The sequence below is a fragment of the Mastomys coucha genome, unplaced genomic scaffold (genome assembly GCF_008632895.1).
Source record: "Mastomys coucha isolate ucsf_1 unplaced genomic scaffold, UCSF_Mcou_1 pScaffold23, whole genome shotgun sequence".
In the NCBI taxonomy this organism is placed as follows: domain Eukaryota; kingdom Metazoa; phylum Chordata; class Mammalia; order Rodentia; family Muridae; genus Mastomys; species Mastomys coucha.
In genome coordinates this window covers 20827564-20843892 of record NW_022196906.1, presented here as the reverse complement: position 1 = coordinate 20843892, position 16329 = coordinate 20827564, and the positions used below count along the sequence as shown (strand labels likewise).

At 46.5% G+C, this 16329-nt stretch overlaps 1 protein-coding gene across 1 annotated transcript in view; it reads left to right on the top strand.

Annotated features, from left to right (window-relative positions):
- Glb1l2 (galactosidase beta 1 like 2) overlaps positions 1 to 14341 on the top strand; it is a 42111-nt gene extending 27770 nt beyond the window's left edge. The window contains exons 8-19 of the mRNA XM_031345433.1: positions 3508 to 3578; positions 6354 to 6438; positions 7630 to 7767; positions 8341 to 8421; positions 8938 to 9044; positions 9620 to 9760; positions 10014 to 10085; positions 10325 to 10403; positions 11417 to 11504; positions 11810 to 11921; positions 12274 to 12390; positions 12676 to 14341. Coding sequence (XP_031201293.1) covers positions 3508 to 3578; positions 6354 to 6438; positions 7630 to 7767; positions 8341 to 8421; positions 8938 to 9044; positions 9620 to 9760; positions 10014 to 10085; positions 10325 to 10403; positions 11417 to 11504; positions 11810 to 11921; positions 12274 to 12390; positions 12676 to 12762 — 1178 coding nt within the window. The 3' untranslated portion in view covers positions 12763 to 14341. The remainder of the gene's footprint in view (positions 1 to 3507; positions 3579 to 6353; positions 6439 to 7629; positions 7768 to 8340; positions 8422 to 8937; positions 9045 to 9619; positions 9761 to 10013; positions 10086 to 10324; positions 10404 to 11416; positions 11505 to 11809; positions 11922 to 12273; positions 12391 to 12675) is intronic.
- The last annotated feature ends 1988 nt before the right edge of the window (positions 14342 to 16329 follow it).

The window sequence follows — 16329 nt, the reverse complement described above, 5'->3', positions numbered from 1 at the left end:
CCCCGACCTTGGCACTTCAAGTCTCTTCCAGGCTAGGCGCTTCCTGCCTTTACTTTTTTCTTTAATATATATTCGGAACTTGGATGTGGTTCACTGCCTCTCACCATTACCATCCTTTCCACCTGCAAGGCCACAGTGTTCCCACCAACTTCTCTCTTCACTGACCCCTCCGGCATCATTTTCTCAATGCGGCAATCTCTGCCTGCATTTGAGAATGTAATTCTGGAGTTGGGCCTGGGGCACACGCCTGCAATCCCCGAACTAGGAAAGGGTGGCAGGAGGGCTGTGAGTTTGAGGCCAGCCTGGGCTACACAGTTCCAGGCCAGCCAAAAAACTACATAGCAAGACCGTGTGTCTAACAGCTAAGGGAGCAGCCTAGATCATCTTGATCTACTGCTTGGCTTCCATGTGCTCCGCAGAGACAAGAGAGATGCACACACTTTGAGAATGGTTGCTGCACAGGCTCCTCACACAGCAGCAACCCCTGCATGCCCCTTCACTCTTCCCTCCCACAGCCTCCCATAACCTACACATGACCCTGAGTACACCCTGGCTGCATGCCTCAGTCTCCACACACACATGACTGACTGAGTTCACCCCCAGGTGCTCCCTGTTTCCCACTCTGTTCTACCCTCCCGGCTCCCGTTCCTCGGGTACCCGGAACACCCTCAGATTCTGTGACTCTGCATACCGTTAGGGAGTCTGCACTGGTTCCCTCTCTGGAGGTCCGTGTAGGGAGGCTTCCTCTGAGCATGCTGCTAGAACATGCATTCCCTCAAAAGGCTCGGTCCACTCTTCTGGCTCCGTTTTCCCTTTTGACCTATGGAGTAGCCCACGTAATTTACTGCTCTACCTCACAGCAGCAGTGAGCTCCGTGGGCCTTGGGCTGTCTCAGATGACCTGTGCTTGATCATGTGCTCATCTGCAGTTGGGGCACAGGGAGGCTGAGCCCTCCTGTAAGTCCCGGTGTGAGTCTTTCTGGGGGCTGTGCTCTGACAGCACCTCCCGGTGCCTGTTTTGTTTGTTTTGTGTTTCCCTCTCTGGACTGACCTATTCGGGGATGGGGCTTTTACCTTGATATCCCTCTCACAGTACTTGGTTTGGTTACTCCTGGGAATGACTGATAGGTAGATGGAGAGGAGAAGGCTCTTATCTACAGCAAGCAGTGAATGAAAAGACATTCTCCTTGGAGGTGACAAAGATCTGCAGCAATTCCTGTTATTTCCACAAGGTGGCAGCGTCTACTCACGTTTACTACCAAGGCCCAGATGAAGGGCCTGAGGCAGTCTACACAGGCCTTAGAGTAGATGCTCTGTCCCTTCACACCTGTCCTCCTCAGCAAGTCCAGTCCTCGGGCCCCTGAGGCCACTGCTGTCTAGAATGATTTTTTTTTCTTTTTTTAATTTAAAAAGTTAAGACATTTACTCACATGGCATATCAGTACAGTAATAATAATAATACATAACAAGAAATATACCTTCCTCCTCTTCCAATGCCGCAGAAACAACCATCTCGAAATGTAACCTTTTCCTCCAGATCCAACCTTCCTGTACATGCATCCGACGCCTGTTGGTTTAGGATTCTGAAGCTGGCCTCGGATGCTGAATTGGATGGTTGGGGTTCCGCTGGTCTCACACACCTTCCCTTTCTTGCTAGTACAGTTCAATGCTGTTGTTCATGTTGGTTGCAGGCCTACTGGGTAGGGTATGCTGCTCTGCAACATGACACTCAGGTAGCCAGTGGATGCATGATCCCATCTGATTTCCTTGTCATCTCAGATACCAAGCCATCCAAACCCCCATCCCTGCCTTTTCTTGCTTTGTCTGGCTGTTCTCAAACTCATGATCCTTTTGCCCCAGGCCCCCGAGTGATGGCATGATGGGACTTTGAGCATGAATCATGCATGGAGCCCACCCTCACTTCTGTCCCCAGCCTTATCTCTCCCCAAATCTCTCATAGCAAATCTCATAACAGAGGCCTCCCAGGCTCCCATCCTATGCCTCCTTTGTTTTTAAAAGCACCATCTGTTCTTTTATTAGTTCTGCTTACCCTGACTTCCTGTTACTATTCTTCCCAATGTCTGAAGGGAGCTGGAACTCTGAAGATTGGTAGAGGAGGTGAACAGACGCCCTTCCCTGTGGGGATAATGGAACCATGAGGATTGCTAGCATAAGAAAACTCACGTCATTGTCTAGAAATGCCATTTTTACCCACATTTAGAAGCTGCCTCTGGTTTCTTGCATAGATGTTGGAGGAACAGATGTGGGGACTGTGCAGGACCCTCTCCCCAGTTCAGAGGTCCCCTCCAGCTTTCCATCTACCTCTCACTCCATGCTCCTAGAGGATTGTTTTCTAAGAGAATGTGAACCACACCAGAGGAATGGACTCTGGTGAAAAAGGAAGCTTGACTACAAGGCTGGGAGGATGCCTGTGGCTGGAGGGGATGTCCTTCAGAGTGGAGGAAGGACTTACTTGGGATCAGGTAGACTACCCTCCTGACCCCTGCTGGCCCTGGTGGATTTCACCTTGCCAGGGTGCCCTCAGCACGCTACCTTTGCTCACAGCCCTTCTGCGTCTTACTTCTTACTCTTGCATTTGATGAGGTATCAGGATGACATGACTGCTGTCTGTGTTTAGCTAGCCCCGTGCATTGGGTTGATGTTGAGCTTCAGGGTCTTCCCCGTGGGTTCCTGGAGGACAGTGACATCACAGGCTTGGTGTGAAGGGGCCTGAGTTTGCAACCCTACTCTGCTGCTCACAGATTGAGGACCACTAGGGAAGCTTCTGTACCTACCTTTAGAGCTTTAGCTCTGTTTTCTTCACTGGTGAGCATGCTCTGATATCCTGGATGATAGCTGGGGCTGGCCATTCTGCCTTAGTCACTCTTAAGCTCATGCATCTGACACTGGCCATTCAAATGGACGGTAAACAGGCAAGGGTCCTTGGAATCAAGTTCTGCAGCTGACTATGGCTGTGGCAGGGTCATGGCCATCAGCCACCAATAGTATTTTTCTTGAGCACAGGCTTTGCTTATGGAAAATGGTCTGAAGTACTGGTTACATTTTTTAAAATAAACACATTATAGAACAGTAGATGGTGAGTCCTTACCAAGAAATGTGACATGAGCCTTCATTGAGACCATTGTTGCCCTCGGTGTACAAAGGCTTTGCCTTTGCACTTGGGGTATGGTGTAGAGCTGAGGCCTGGTTCCTATGAATGACAGCAATTCAGATAAGACTTTCCTCTGGCTGCAGATGTTACAGTCAGGAAAAGTCAGATGCTAACTTTCGGGCTTCCCTCTGTATCGAATGGTGGCATTCCTAAGAATAACAATATAGGCAATTCTTGGCATCACTGGAGCTAATTTCTAATGGGAGGCAGGAAACAATGTCTACAGTAGGTTTGGGTTTTTTTGCTGGTGGATTGAAGATTTGGGTAATTCAGAAAGTCTTTGTGACTCCAGGACTATGCTTTTTTTTTTTTTTTCCTTCTCTACTGCCTTCCTAGTTCTGGCCACCATCAACTTACAGTCGCAACAGGAGCTGACGGCACTCAACACTGTTCTCTTATCTATACAGGTAGGTCTGGCCCAGGGGATGTTGTGGATCTAATAGCTTGAGGGCAGGGATTCTACATGCCTGAATTGTGCTAAGAGATCTGTGATGGCGGAGAAGGACTCTTAGCTCTCCCAGTCTCTTGGTTCATGCACAATGCTTCATGGATGGGAGGGAAGCAGCTTAGAAACCGTGCTCTAAAGTTTTTCTGTGTAGACTAACACCATCCAAGTGTGTTGCACTCTTGGCAAGGGTACCTTTTGAAGCTTTTGGCTTTTATGGACTCCACAAGCCCCAGAATTTCTTTGAGATATTGAGAGAGAAAAACCTTCCCATCTTGTACTGTAGAAGGCCTTAACTTTTAAGTCTTCATTGACAGTGGACATGTTTCTGTTATCCATAAGGCAAGAGGCCTGGTTGGCTCCAAGTCAGTAAATGAGAGCAGTTTCTGGGTGTATTTCACAATCCTCAGACTGATAGTTACATGTAGCTCCAGCTGATGTCTCTAATTTGTGTGTCTCTCTAAATAGACAGATGTTATTGAGGCTGAGCTATATCTCATGTGCAGAACAGATAGCTCATCTCCACCAGGCTTACTGAAAGGTATGAATGCCCCCAGGTTGCCCCCATCAATTGCATATCTGCCATGGTCCTCAGCCTAGAGGGAAACTGATCGAGTCTATTGATGATGGATAGATGCCTGTGGGGATACTGGGACAATGGTGTGGGGTTACTTGTGGTCCACTGAGTAGATTGTTCCAGTTGTTGGCATTTCAAAGTAGGAATGATGTCCTCAGGCATACTCATGAAGTCATCAGGACATGTAGTACCCTGTAAAGTGAGTGTGTGTGTATGGTGTGGCTATTCCTGTGGTGCAGATGGTGGTCAGAACAGGCGGGAAGGCTCCTAGGAGGAAGGCAGGTCTGATCTCTGGTAGACTTTCCAGAGGGGAAGGATTATGCATATACATGTGTGTATTCAGGTGGAACTCTGTCTTCTCATCTTCTTTCTTCCAGGATTGTCCTAGGTCTCTAGAGGTGGCTGCTCTGTCTTATCTCATGACTGATCATAGGACCTATGTCCTGTGGTGTCTGTAATCTACTTGGGATGAGAGGCTCATGATATATGGTCTCAAAGTGGCTAATGCTGGGAGCTGCTTAGTACCCACTTGGTCACTCTATTGTGAGCCCATGGAGACGCTGCTTGGCTCCTTGGTGTTTCTGTTTTGCCTTTAGTTGTGTAGGTATGATGAGAACCTTGTCTTGCCTAAGGTAATATTTGAAAAGCACCTTACCGTACTGGTGATAGAAAGGGTGTCTGCTGCTGATCTCTAGACAACTTGCCATGCCAGTGCTATTAGGCTGGCTGTCATCAGGAGAATGGCACTGCTGAAGTACTTTCTTGTATAATCTATGACATCTGCCCTTACTTAAAGAGCTGGTTTTGTCTGGAGGGCTTCATTGAATGGATACTATAGACTCTAGCACTGATTAACTTTGGGGTATCCATTAGTCCTTAAATATATGCTCAGCAAGGAAGATCACTCATGCTAGAGATTTCTAAGTAATTCCTGTATACCAGAAATTTATATGCAACCTTTCATCCAGTTCTCCTAGTGAGCATGAGTGTTAGCTACTGTTACTGCTATCCACGGTCAAGGAGGTAGACAGAAAATGGATAAAGTACCCAGAAGATGGTCAGTTTGGGGTTGGCTGTACCACATTCTGCAGGAAGACAACTTGATCCGTGCTGGACATTCACCATCTGCTCCCACACCACAGAAACTCTTAAGCAAATAAGCCCACTGTTGGCCCTGGAGGTTTTGGACTTAGTACTTAGACTCTGCTTCTCCCTTGATGGCATATTTTGGGATGGAAAGGAAACCAAAGCTACCAGCTTGCTAAAAACATCTTGAGACTTTTCGTCAGGGATAGTTGGTACTTTCTATGCCACGAACCACTAAGTATGTCCTATCTCTCTGGAACGTGTTCTGTTACGTTTTATGGCATTTCAAATGTCAGGAAAGCCCTGAGAGAGGGTATTTAATCAGCTGTCTCTGAGTAAATAAGGCATGCTTCCTGGCTCAGAGCCTAAAATCTTAGCAGATGAGTCTTTTACACACGCCCAGGTGTTTACAGCTTTTGCAAACATGGTGGAGCCAAGCCTAGTCCCAGAGTGATCCCTGTATGCTTGGAGGAAGCAGATGTCACCTCAGTGGTCTGAAGTCATAATTAAGACTTGTTCAGTAGCCTAGGCAAGGTGTGAATCCAGAGTGCAGCTGTAGAGCTTGCTCCGTGAGCAGCTAGCTGCTCTGCTGGGATCTGAGCTTCTGTTTTAGTTTTGTAAACTGTTATGTAAGCCAAACTAAAAGAAACCCACTCTGAAGCTTGCTGACTTCCACATACAGAGCGGCAGTAACTTTGGTCTGTCTTTGTCCATGGTGTGGCTCTCAGATATACTCATCCAGAATAGGACATTCTTCTTCCCTGGTTGGCAAAGGTTGCAGCCAGAATGCAACCCAACCAATGTAGGAAAGGGCATCCAAGTCAGGTGATAAATTCTGAGCAGGTACTTCTGTTTTCCTTCTAGTATCTGTCATATGCACCATCAAAAGTACATCAACTCTGGTAGCCTCTTCCCTGTTATAGCAGCAGGTAGTGAGGCCACACGTGGTCAGTGAATGATCCATACTGTGCACCTACAAGCCTCTCAGGCAAGGGGTAGACAGCCACGGAGGACAAAGATACGGGGTTCTATTTCATCAACCTGCCTGCCTAATTCTCATTTTGTGGTACCTAGGGGATTCAACCCAAGATGGTGATGGAGTACTGGACAGGGTGGTTTGACTCATGGGGTGGCTCCCACAATATCTTGGATTCCTCTGGTAAGTGTTTTACTTTGCCTGAACCTAATATGTATGTTGATACTCTGTAAGAATGTGTTTTGCATTCCCTGGCATTGTGTGTGGAGTTGCAGGATGCTGAGTTCCCAGGATCATTTGTATTCAGATTCAGCTCTTGGTATTTCAGAGACTTGACACTTGAAATAGCAATAGGGCTGTCCTCATTGCTTTTCTGTGTTTTTGTAAGTAGAAAAGTAACACATGTGTATTGTAGATATCTGGGAAATGTAGGGAAGTTTAAAGAAGAAATAAACGACCCTGAGTCTAGAACAAGCATTCTGCTATACTTAACAGTACAGGCAGCAATTAGTGTAGCTCCATTTGTTTACATACTGATAGAGCTAGAAATAGATTGATCAGATCTTCACTCATATACACACTACACACACAACACCACACACACACACACACACACAAACTCACACCCTCCCACCATCCTATACTATTGAACATAGGCATGCTTGGTATAATCAGACGTCTCTATCTTAAAGAATTTGAAGAGCTCCATTGTATTGATGACTAAACAACCAGTTAGTGACCCAGTTCCTTAACTGATTGCTTAGTTTGACTTTGGTTAGTTGAATACCATTTAAACAAACATCCTTGAAGTTTTTGGGGATAAATTTTCTTATGATAAAGAATAAATTGCTGCATCAGTACAGATTTAATATATGTATTTACCACCATCCTTCAGAAAGACTGTAGCAGCATATTGGTAATTATGAAAGGAGAATGCTTATTTCCTCCAGACTCATCAGTACCAAGTATTAAAATAATTTTTTAAAATTTGCCAGTTCACTAGGTCAGCATTAAGTTTACATTTATTAGCTATATCACTCAAATATATATTAATTGACCTTTTATTTTATTGTCTGCTACTCTGTTTGCATTTTGTTGATTTGTTTTTGAGTTAAGGGAGGGATTAGGGACACAGGCAGAACTGTTGTGTAATGGGGTCCCAGCTTTGTTGTATTTCCTTGGGACAGAATAGCCACTAGGAAATATGCTATCTGATAGGGTGGAAACAGCTTACTGGCTGCAGATTGTCCAGAGAAAGCTGAATGACCCAGTGATGAGTGGCCTGGTGGGGACTGAGAACAAGGGGCCTAGTTGGGACTTTCCTTAGGCTTTGACTCACTGCAAACATCCCTTCTCCCTGCTCTCTCCTTGAAGAGGTCCTGCAAACAGTGTCTGCCATCATCAAAGACGGCTCCTCCATCAACCTGTACATGTTCCACGGAGGAACAAATTTTGGCTTCATAAATGGAGCCATGCATTTTAATGACTACAAGGCTGATGTTACCAGCTATGGCAAGTATCCTCAGTGGTCCTCCATGGTCCTCTCTAGTGTCTATAGGGCTGGCACTTCTGATGGAGAATCCTTTAGAGACAGTTTCTTGGTTATTTCATGTCTTCAGCTACATAATATCCAGGGAAGATAGAGACTTTGTCTGACTGTCACCTCTAAATTTCCCGAGTGGTAGGTGCCTGTGAACAGCTTGTTCTGATGAGAGAGCTGTTTAAAAGAACAAGGGAGGGGAGGTAAGTCTAGAATGAGAAGGATGGGAACAGACACTCCTCTCTCAGACCCCTGGGAAGGTGTGATCTTGGCCCTCTGACTGAGGGTTCTCAGGGAGTAGAAGAGATGTTCCATTATATGTACTTGCAGTCAAAAATATAGTATCATGCCATGTTCATAGGCACTTTGGTAGTACTTAGTACCGTAGTTTGACTAAATGGTTCATACTAACGGTGATTCTATTCAAAATTGCTGGTCTGGGAACTCTGTTTCTCCTTTCCAAGTTCCTCTTCCTGCTTTTTCCCTTATCCCTTTGTATTGTTCTGGGGATAGGAGAGCCTGATTGGTCCATGGGTATCTTGCAGACTACGATGCCATACTGACCGAGGCTGGAGACTACACTGCCAAATACACCAAGCTTCGAGAACTCTTTGGAACCTTCTCAGGTACAAACTAGGAAAAGATTCAAACATTCACTTCGGCCCATGCTTGTGCTATGAACCCTTGGAGTTTCTGCTGTCTTCCTATCCTACTTCAACTCTAAATAATCCATATTCAAAAATGTCCTAGACTACTGTGAAATGTATCTCAGTGTTAGAACTCTTGTCTAGCATGCATAAGACCCTGTGTTCTACATACCCCACTGCCAAAAAATAATAAGTAAATAAATAAATAAATAAATAATAAAAACAACATTCTAGACAAAGAAGGTTTGAGAGATTATTGTCCTCATTCTGTGCCTTTTGTATATGAATCATGCTAAACCTATTTATGCCATATAGAAGATACAAATAAGCCCTTCTCTTGCCCAGGCCCCATGTTCTAGAGTAATTTAAGCTCTGAGTAGGGCCTGTGGTTGATCTTGGTGCCCAGATGGAAGGAGCTCATGGGACCATGGGTATGAGGTTGGAGGAGGTAATGATGATTTAATTTTTAAGGGAGGGCCATGGTTCCTGTTGCAGGTATTCCTCCACCTCCTCCACCTGAGCTTACTGCTAAGATGGTCTATGAGCCAATGAGTCCATCTTTCTACCTGTCACTGTGGGATGCTATCCAGTACATGGATAAGGTAAGTGCTGCAGGCTGGGTATCAGGAATAGCTATTAAGAAAACAGGACCCAGGAACTTTCCCAATGGGGTTCTGGGATGAGCAAAGCCACCCAGTTGCATTGAGGTCTCTACCAAACCAGAGAACCGAGTGAAGAAAATACATCGGTGTTGGAGTGGGAATTGGGAAGGAATAGAAGAGGTTGAACCTGGGTCTCCCCTCTAATCCCAGGGGTAGGCCTTTCTGTACGTCATGGATAGGGTGAGGAGCAGAGGTGGGGGTAATCCTTTCCCTGTGGAGAGGAAAGAGGAAACCTGCTACAGTTCATTCTGTTGTGATGCTAGCTTAAAGATTCAATGATGTTATGGTGGCTTCAGGATTCTGGTAGATTGTAGGACTCTCGTAAATTCTCCCTTTTCCTGTTGTCCTTATTTATGTCTCTGAGGCGTCATTAGTTTAAGCTAGTAAGAAGGTGGAGTAGAGAAGAAGAGGTTGGAGCATCCTTGCATCCTGTCCCTTATATCCTTGCTGCTGATGTGAAAACTTAGAATTAGGAGCTGCCTGACTCCTGTGCCTTCTTGTGTCTTCTTATGTAGCCAGTCACATCTGAGATACCCATCAACATGGAGAACCTGCCAGTAAACAATGGTAATGGGCAGGCCTTTGGGTATGTTCTATACGAGACCACCATCTTTTCATCTGGTGTCCTCAGTGGCCTCGTGCGTGACAGAGGACAGGTAGGAGCATCTCCTCAGAATTTGCGGGACTTTGTGATGACCAGGCATGCAGCACACAAGTTATTTTCTGCCTTCAGGATCAGCTGTTGGCAGTGTGTATTTTGCATGATTTTTCCCTCATAACCATGGTGTTCATTTTCCTCCCTGACTGCCAAGCACCTTCATAAGTACTCCCAGTGATATTTGTCTTCTTGTTTAACAGAGGCTCTTCTCCCTCCTGTTGATCATGATTTTCATTTGCTCACTTTGGCAGGTCTTTTTGAATAGAGTATCTATAGGATTCCTGGACTATAAAACAACGAAGATCACTATCCCCTTGACCCAGGTTTGTTATCCTAGGGATGTGGGGGATGGCTAAGAAACTTGGTAGGAGTCAAAGGAGGAAAATCAGGAAGCCAGGACACTTCTTAATTAAAAACTGGAAAGAGAAGAGCACACATAGCTTTGTGACCAGTTGGGGGCTCTCACGCTCATTCTCAGAGCATAGCGAATGACTGGGAACACAAATTCCCAGGTGTAGATGACTTATCAAGCAGGGTTAACTGGCCACTGTGTTCCTGGCAGGGTTACACCATACTGAGGATCTTGGTGGAGAATCGTGGGCGAGTCAACTATGGAAATAACATTGACAGCCAGCGTAAAGGTGGGTCCTAGTACAGACCAGGAGAAAAGCTGTCACCACTCTTCAGACTTGTCTATCTGTGCACCATCGAGTCCATTAACAGGCCACTGGGGCCCCCTCAGGGAGGTGGTTTATGGAAGCCTATTTTAGGGAGCTGGATCTTGGGGACCCACTGCAAGAGAGGCAATTCATGGAGGCTTACTGAAGACAGGTGGTGCCTGGTTTATCTACATATAAGTCCTGGCTAATGGGTCAGGAAGGTTTGGCCACTTTCCCCGTAGTGCTTTAGAACTGAATGGTGCTTGTTCCAGAAACTTCCATAGGTCCTAAGATGCCCTCTTCATCTTTTTTTTCTGCTGAAATTTACTTTGGTGGGAGTGGGCCTCTCTGCTTTCAGTGTTGTGAGTAAGGAGCCAGGGATGGGAATATCTTGGAGTCCATGGAAGAGTATAGAATCCCTGCCTTCTTGGGTCTTGACACTGAATTTCTGTTCTTCATCTCCCTCAAGAAAACTGAGGGAATGCTGCTTGGCTCAGGAGGAAGCCAGACATGCAACGAGCAAACTATGTGATGTTGCTACCTGCTCACATTCTGGATGTCTTTAAAACTATCTTTAATCTTAGGTTGAGTGGCAAGTTTCTTGCTGAGTGACCAGGTCTTTTAGTCTGAGACCCTTATAATACCATAAAGTTAGGCTCTCTGTTACCACTTAGCCAAATACAGCTTTTCCTGGAAAGAGGCCAGAAACCAGATGTTACACACTGACATCTCAGCTCTGTGTCACTGCTCTTGGATGTACTGTTCTTCTTCGTGACAAATTCTATGCTTTGACAAACAGTGGTCTTATCTATTGCTACCCTTTTGACATCGCCCGGGAGGCTTTAGTCCAAGTGTAGAGTACCTTAGGCCGCACGTGCTGTAGGAAAGATTCTTGCTTCATCTTCCCTGGCACATCCACACGTGCCCTGGCTGCAGCTGTGTCACCTGTCTCCCAATTTGGGGTTTTCTCATCTTTCTTTGCCCACTCTCCCTAGGTTTAATTGGAAATCTCTATCTGAATAATAAACCCCTGAAAAACTTCAAAATCTACAGCCTGGATATGACAAAGCAGTTCCTCCAGAGGTGGGTCCCTGTGAGTCTGGTGTATGAGGTCATTGCTAATATGCAGCAGGAGCCAGGAATACCCTGGCCTCTCAGAGGCTACAGTGACCTACCTATGGTGCGGGGTAGGACCAGCATTGGAACCCATGTTTACAAACTGGGAAGTGCCCATCCTGCTGTCTTGCTGCCATCCTATGACCTGGTTGGGAGTGGGTGGCCTTGGAGCCTTGTTAGGGGAAGGGATGTGCCTTAGGAAATTAGATGCAGGTCTGGAAGCAGATGTGAGATGGTCCTTCCCTCTTTTTCTGTTTACATCCTGTCCTTAGGTTCGACGTGGACAAGTGGAGTGTTGTACCCAAAGAACTGACCTTTCCTGCTTTCTTCCTGGGTGCCTTGTCAGTAGGCCTTTACCCTTGTGACACATTTCTGAAGTTGGAGGTTTGTAGGACTCCTTTCCTCTCCTGTTCTCTCATTTTCTTAGGGCTCCAAGCCAAGCTGACTTTGATAGAGTTTTCTGTAACACCTGGGCCAGAAACCTCCATGTCTTTCTATATCGCCCCATAGGATAGGGATCCTGTGACTTCTCTGGGTCAGAGTGGGCTCAAAGCTGAAGCACCTTGTGGTACATCTCAGTCTAGGGTTGATTACTCTGCCTAGGAGGCACAGCAGTGGAGTGGGTTGACCTTCATGGATGTCTAATGTTGGTTCACTTTGGTCTCTCAGGAACGTGGTCTGTTTCTCACTTTGGGGCTCCCGTGGTAAAGCGAGACCTTCCCTGTTTTATTTGAAGGGCTGGGTGAAGGGGGTTGTATTCGTCAATGGTTACAACCTTGGACGCTACTGGAACATAGGACCTCAGGAGACTCTCTACCTCCCAGGTGTCTGGCTGGACAAAGGAATCAACAAGGTGGGAATACTTGTAGACTCCCTCCTTTTTCCTTGAAACTCTCTTCCTATCCCTGCTGCCCCTGCTATCAAATTGCTTCTCTGCCCCTGAAATGCTTGACCAGGAAGTAGGAGAGGGTGGGTATTTCTGCAACCCTATTCATCCCCTTCCTTAGTGACAAGTCTGCATTCACCCCTACCACCTCCTTCCAACTGCATCCCACCCCCACCCTTCTAATCCTGCTATCCCATACTCTCCCATCTGCCTACAGGGTAGACCTCACAACCCAGCCCTTGTTTTCCACAGGTTATCATTTTCGAAGAGACAATGTCAGGCTCCATGGTACAGTCTACTGATATCCCCCACCTGGGCAGGAACCAGTATGTTAACTGAATGGCAGTCCCAGCAGCCCCTGCTGTGGTTGGCAGCTTCCTTCCTCTCCTGCAGGAGAAGTCATCATAACTAGCAACCTCAGGGAATGAAGGGTTATCGTCAACTCAGACGAAAATCCTAAGCCTGAGGGGACTGACAAGAAGATGGGGTAGCGTTGCCTGGGATATACTCAGAAGAGAAGAAATGTCTTCTCTTCTGGTTCTGTGGATGGGCACTTTCTGCTCCCCTGATCTTTCAGGGGAGGCCATAGGGCCATCTCTGAGGGTGGAGAATGTAGTTATAACACCTTCGAAGAAGGTGCTGAACCTGGGTGGATACTGCCCTCTTCTGGAAGTGAAAGCCTCATTGACCATCCTGCTGGTTCTAGGTAGGCTTTTTGAACATCCCCAGCAGGGTATGGCCACATCTTAGACAGTCTCTTTGTGCTCCTGAATTTGTGGGTTTGTCGTTGTTTGTAGAGCAAAGAGAAAAGCGGATCTTACATGAATCAACTTAATTTTTTGGCTTTGCACCTGCCGGTTTTGGGAATCTGGAAGAAGCATGTCTTTTCCTTTTTGCCCTGTCTCTTATTACATGAATCAGTTGATAAACCCATTTTAAGAGCTTGACATTTCAGCAGAAACCACCTCACACCCATGCTCTCATGAAGGAAATGGCAGAAGGCCCAGCTAGGTAGTACGGGGCAGCTGACCCCACTGCAGTTGAATCTGGGGTTAGCTACAGCCCACTGTCCTTGTATCTAGCTCAGCGATTCTTTGAATACTCTCCTTCCCCTTCCTGACCAAACAGCAGGGAGGAGGAAAGGCAGCCTTCTGCCACACTGTCTTAGTCCAGATTGAAGGTTCTTGTTCAAGGGATCAAGTGCAATGGCTTGGCTTGGGCTTGCCATTCTAAATCGAAATGCATTTGTGAATGTCTCCAGCTGGTCTGTGCCACTCTCAGCCATGGGAGAAGGTGACCCTTAAGGATCCAGCTACTGATGGTACCCAGCTGGCAGGTGGCACATGCCACTGGCTTCTTATCACTTTTCCTGATTTTAATTCTCCTTGAAATATCATTGCTTAAGAACAGTCCAATATCATGCTGGTATTTAAGAGTAAGAACTTTCTAGAAAGCTAAACCACAATATATCAATTAGCTATAGGAGATAGTTTTTCTTCATAAATTACATGTGACATGTACTGCTCCAAGTAATAGTGAAAATCAAATAGTACGCATCTGGGAGCACCGTGCCCACTCAGAAGCCCAATGAAGATAGGTTAGGCAAGAACAGGTAAATGGAGAGACAGACTGACAAAATGGCTCCGAGTAAGGCCAAGAACACTACAGTCAGGGCTACTGCAGCCACTGAGCTAAGCACCCAGCTAACTTACTTGTAAGTGGTCATAGAGGCACAACCCATGTCCCACTGTGTCTGAGAAATTGAGATTGTGTCTGTCTGCCTGTCTGTCTGCCTTTTTCTCTCTGTCTCTAAGATGAGGGTCATATTAAAATAGCCCAGATTGGCCTTGATCTTTTGGTTCTCTTGCCTTATCTTCCAAACTTCTGAGATTACAGGCTTGTAGCATCATGCCCAACTCAAAGGAACCTTTTTAAAAAAAGCCTTTTGTCTTAAAGTTTTAAAATAAAATTACATGATAATTATTTATTTTTGTGTCTGGAGAAGTTAGGTATATGAGCGCCATGATGTGATGTGTGATTGTTCAGAAGGCAGCCTGTGACAGCCGGTTCTCTCCTCGTGTCCTAGGGAACAAAGTCAAATTATCAGGGTTGGTGGGAAGTGCCTTTACCCACTGAGCTATCCTACTCACCCCCAAAGGAAGCCTTTCAAAGGGAAGCTTGTAGGTGATGCCTAAAGAACAAGACCTAGCAAGCCCCCAGTTTTCCCCACTCTTGCCAGGGCCTTCTGAGATGCTTGGAAACACCCAAACAAACATCAGACTTCCAGCCAAGATGCAGAAGAGTCCAGGGCTGCTTGAGCAGGGCCAGAGTCAGGGAGCAGTGTCATATTGTCACTTTGTCTTGCATTACGTAAGAGTGGGTTTCTGCAAAGCCGAATTAAGCAGTGCTGTGCTGGGAAGTGTGACAGGCAGTTGGAATATAAAGGAGTCTCACATAGCATCCTTCTGTAGAGGAGTGAAGACGCCTCGGAGTCGGTTTCATGCATACACGATTAGGTATGTATCCAGATAAGGTCTTTCTGTAGCAACATATTTTTCTCTACCTCCCTAGCATGTGCAGCCGACCTTAGCTCTCCAGAATTGACTAGCTCTTGCAGATCCTGTGAAGCACATACCTGATCTCAGCCCGTCCAGAGTTCCTCTCACCAACATCCAATTGCTCTGAGATTCTGCTTGCTCACTCTCCCTTCCTTTTGTCGACTCACTGTGTGGGACCACACCTGTGGGATCTTGGTAGCAGCACCCTCCCGTGTCTGTTCCCATCCTCACAGCAGGCACACAGACAGCTGGCCTTCACTATCTGTTGCATGTTTATGACAAGGTCATAGACACAACCTCGCTTTCCCTCATCTGACCTCTCCTGCACTCTGTTCAGTATAAACAAATGGAAATCCCATTGTGTGTCCCAGATGATTTTGGCTCTTGTCTCTTCATTCCACACACAACCCCCCTCTTAAACTTGGAGTGCAGCCACTTCTCTCTGCCCTCTTCCAATCCACCATCATCTTGTACCTCGCATATTGCAGGGGCTGCCTCCCCAGTCCCCTAGCTTGGCCCACTTGTCCTCAGCACTGGAAGCAAAGTGGCTCTTCTTGAAGGTCAGTTCCATTAGTGGATTCCAATTTCACTTAGAGTAGAAACCAAAAGCTTTATCCTAGTTTTGGAGGCCAAATGATCCCAGGTTTTCTTCCTCCCATGCCACCCCACCCCACCCCTCACTGGCTCAGTCAGTTGCAGCCCCATTGCTTTTTTGGCTGAGGTATATGTATGAGGAGAACTCTGCAGCTGGGAATACTCTCTCTCTCTCTCTCTCTCTCTCTCTCTCTCTCTCTCTCTTTCTCCCTCCCAAAGATTTATGTATTTTATGTATATGAGTACACTGTAACTGTACAGATGGTTGTGAGCCTTCATGTGGTTGCTGGGATTTGAAATTTTTTTAGAACCTCTACTCACTTCTGTTGGCCTTGCTAGCTCTGGTTGGCCCGGCTTGCTCAGTCCCCACTCGCTCCGACCCAAAGATTTATTTATTATTATACATAAGTACACTGTAGCTGTCTATAGATGTACCAGAAGAGGGCGTCAGAGCTCATTACAGGTGGTTGTGAGCCACCATGTGGTTGCTGGGATTTGAACTGAGGACCTTCGGAAGAGCAGCCAGTGCTCTTACCCACTGAGCCATCTCGCCTGCCTCAATACTTCTCTTTTATCAGGATTGTCTGCCTCAGCTGCACATTGGCATGCTGCTGTTTGGTTCCATGTTCCCGTATGAGTGAGGCCATTCTCCCCATGCTTGGTGGAATCCCAGGCCCCTCACTACTCCCTCCCATCTTCCCCAGCAGCTCTGCTCTTCTCCCTACAGCAGCTCACACCTGAGATGCTGCATCGT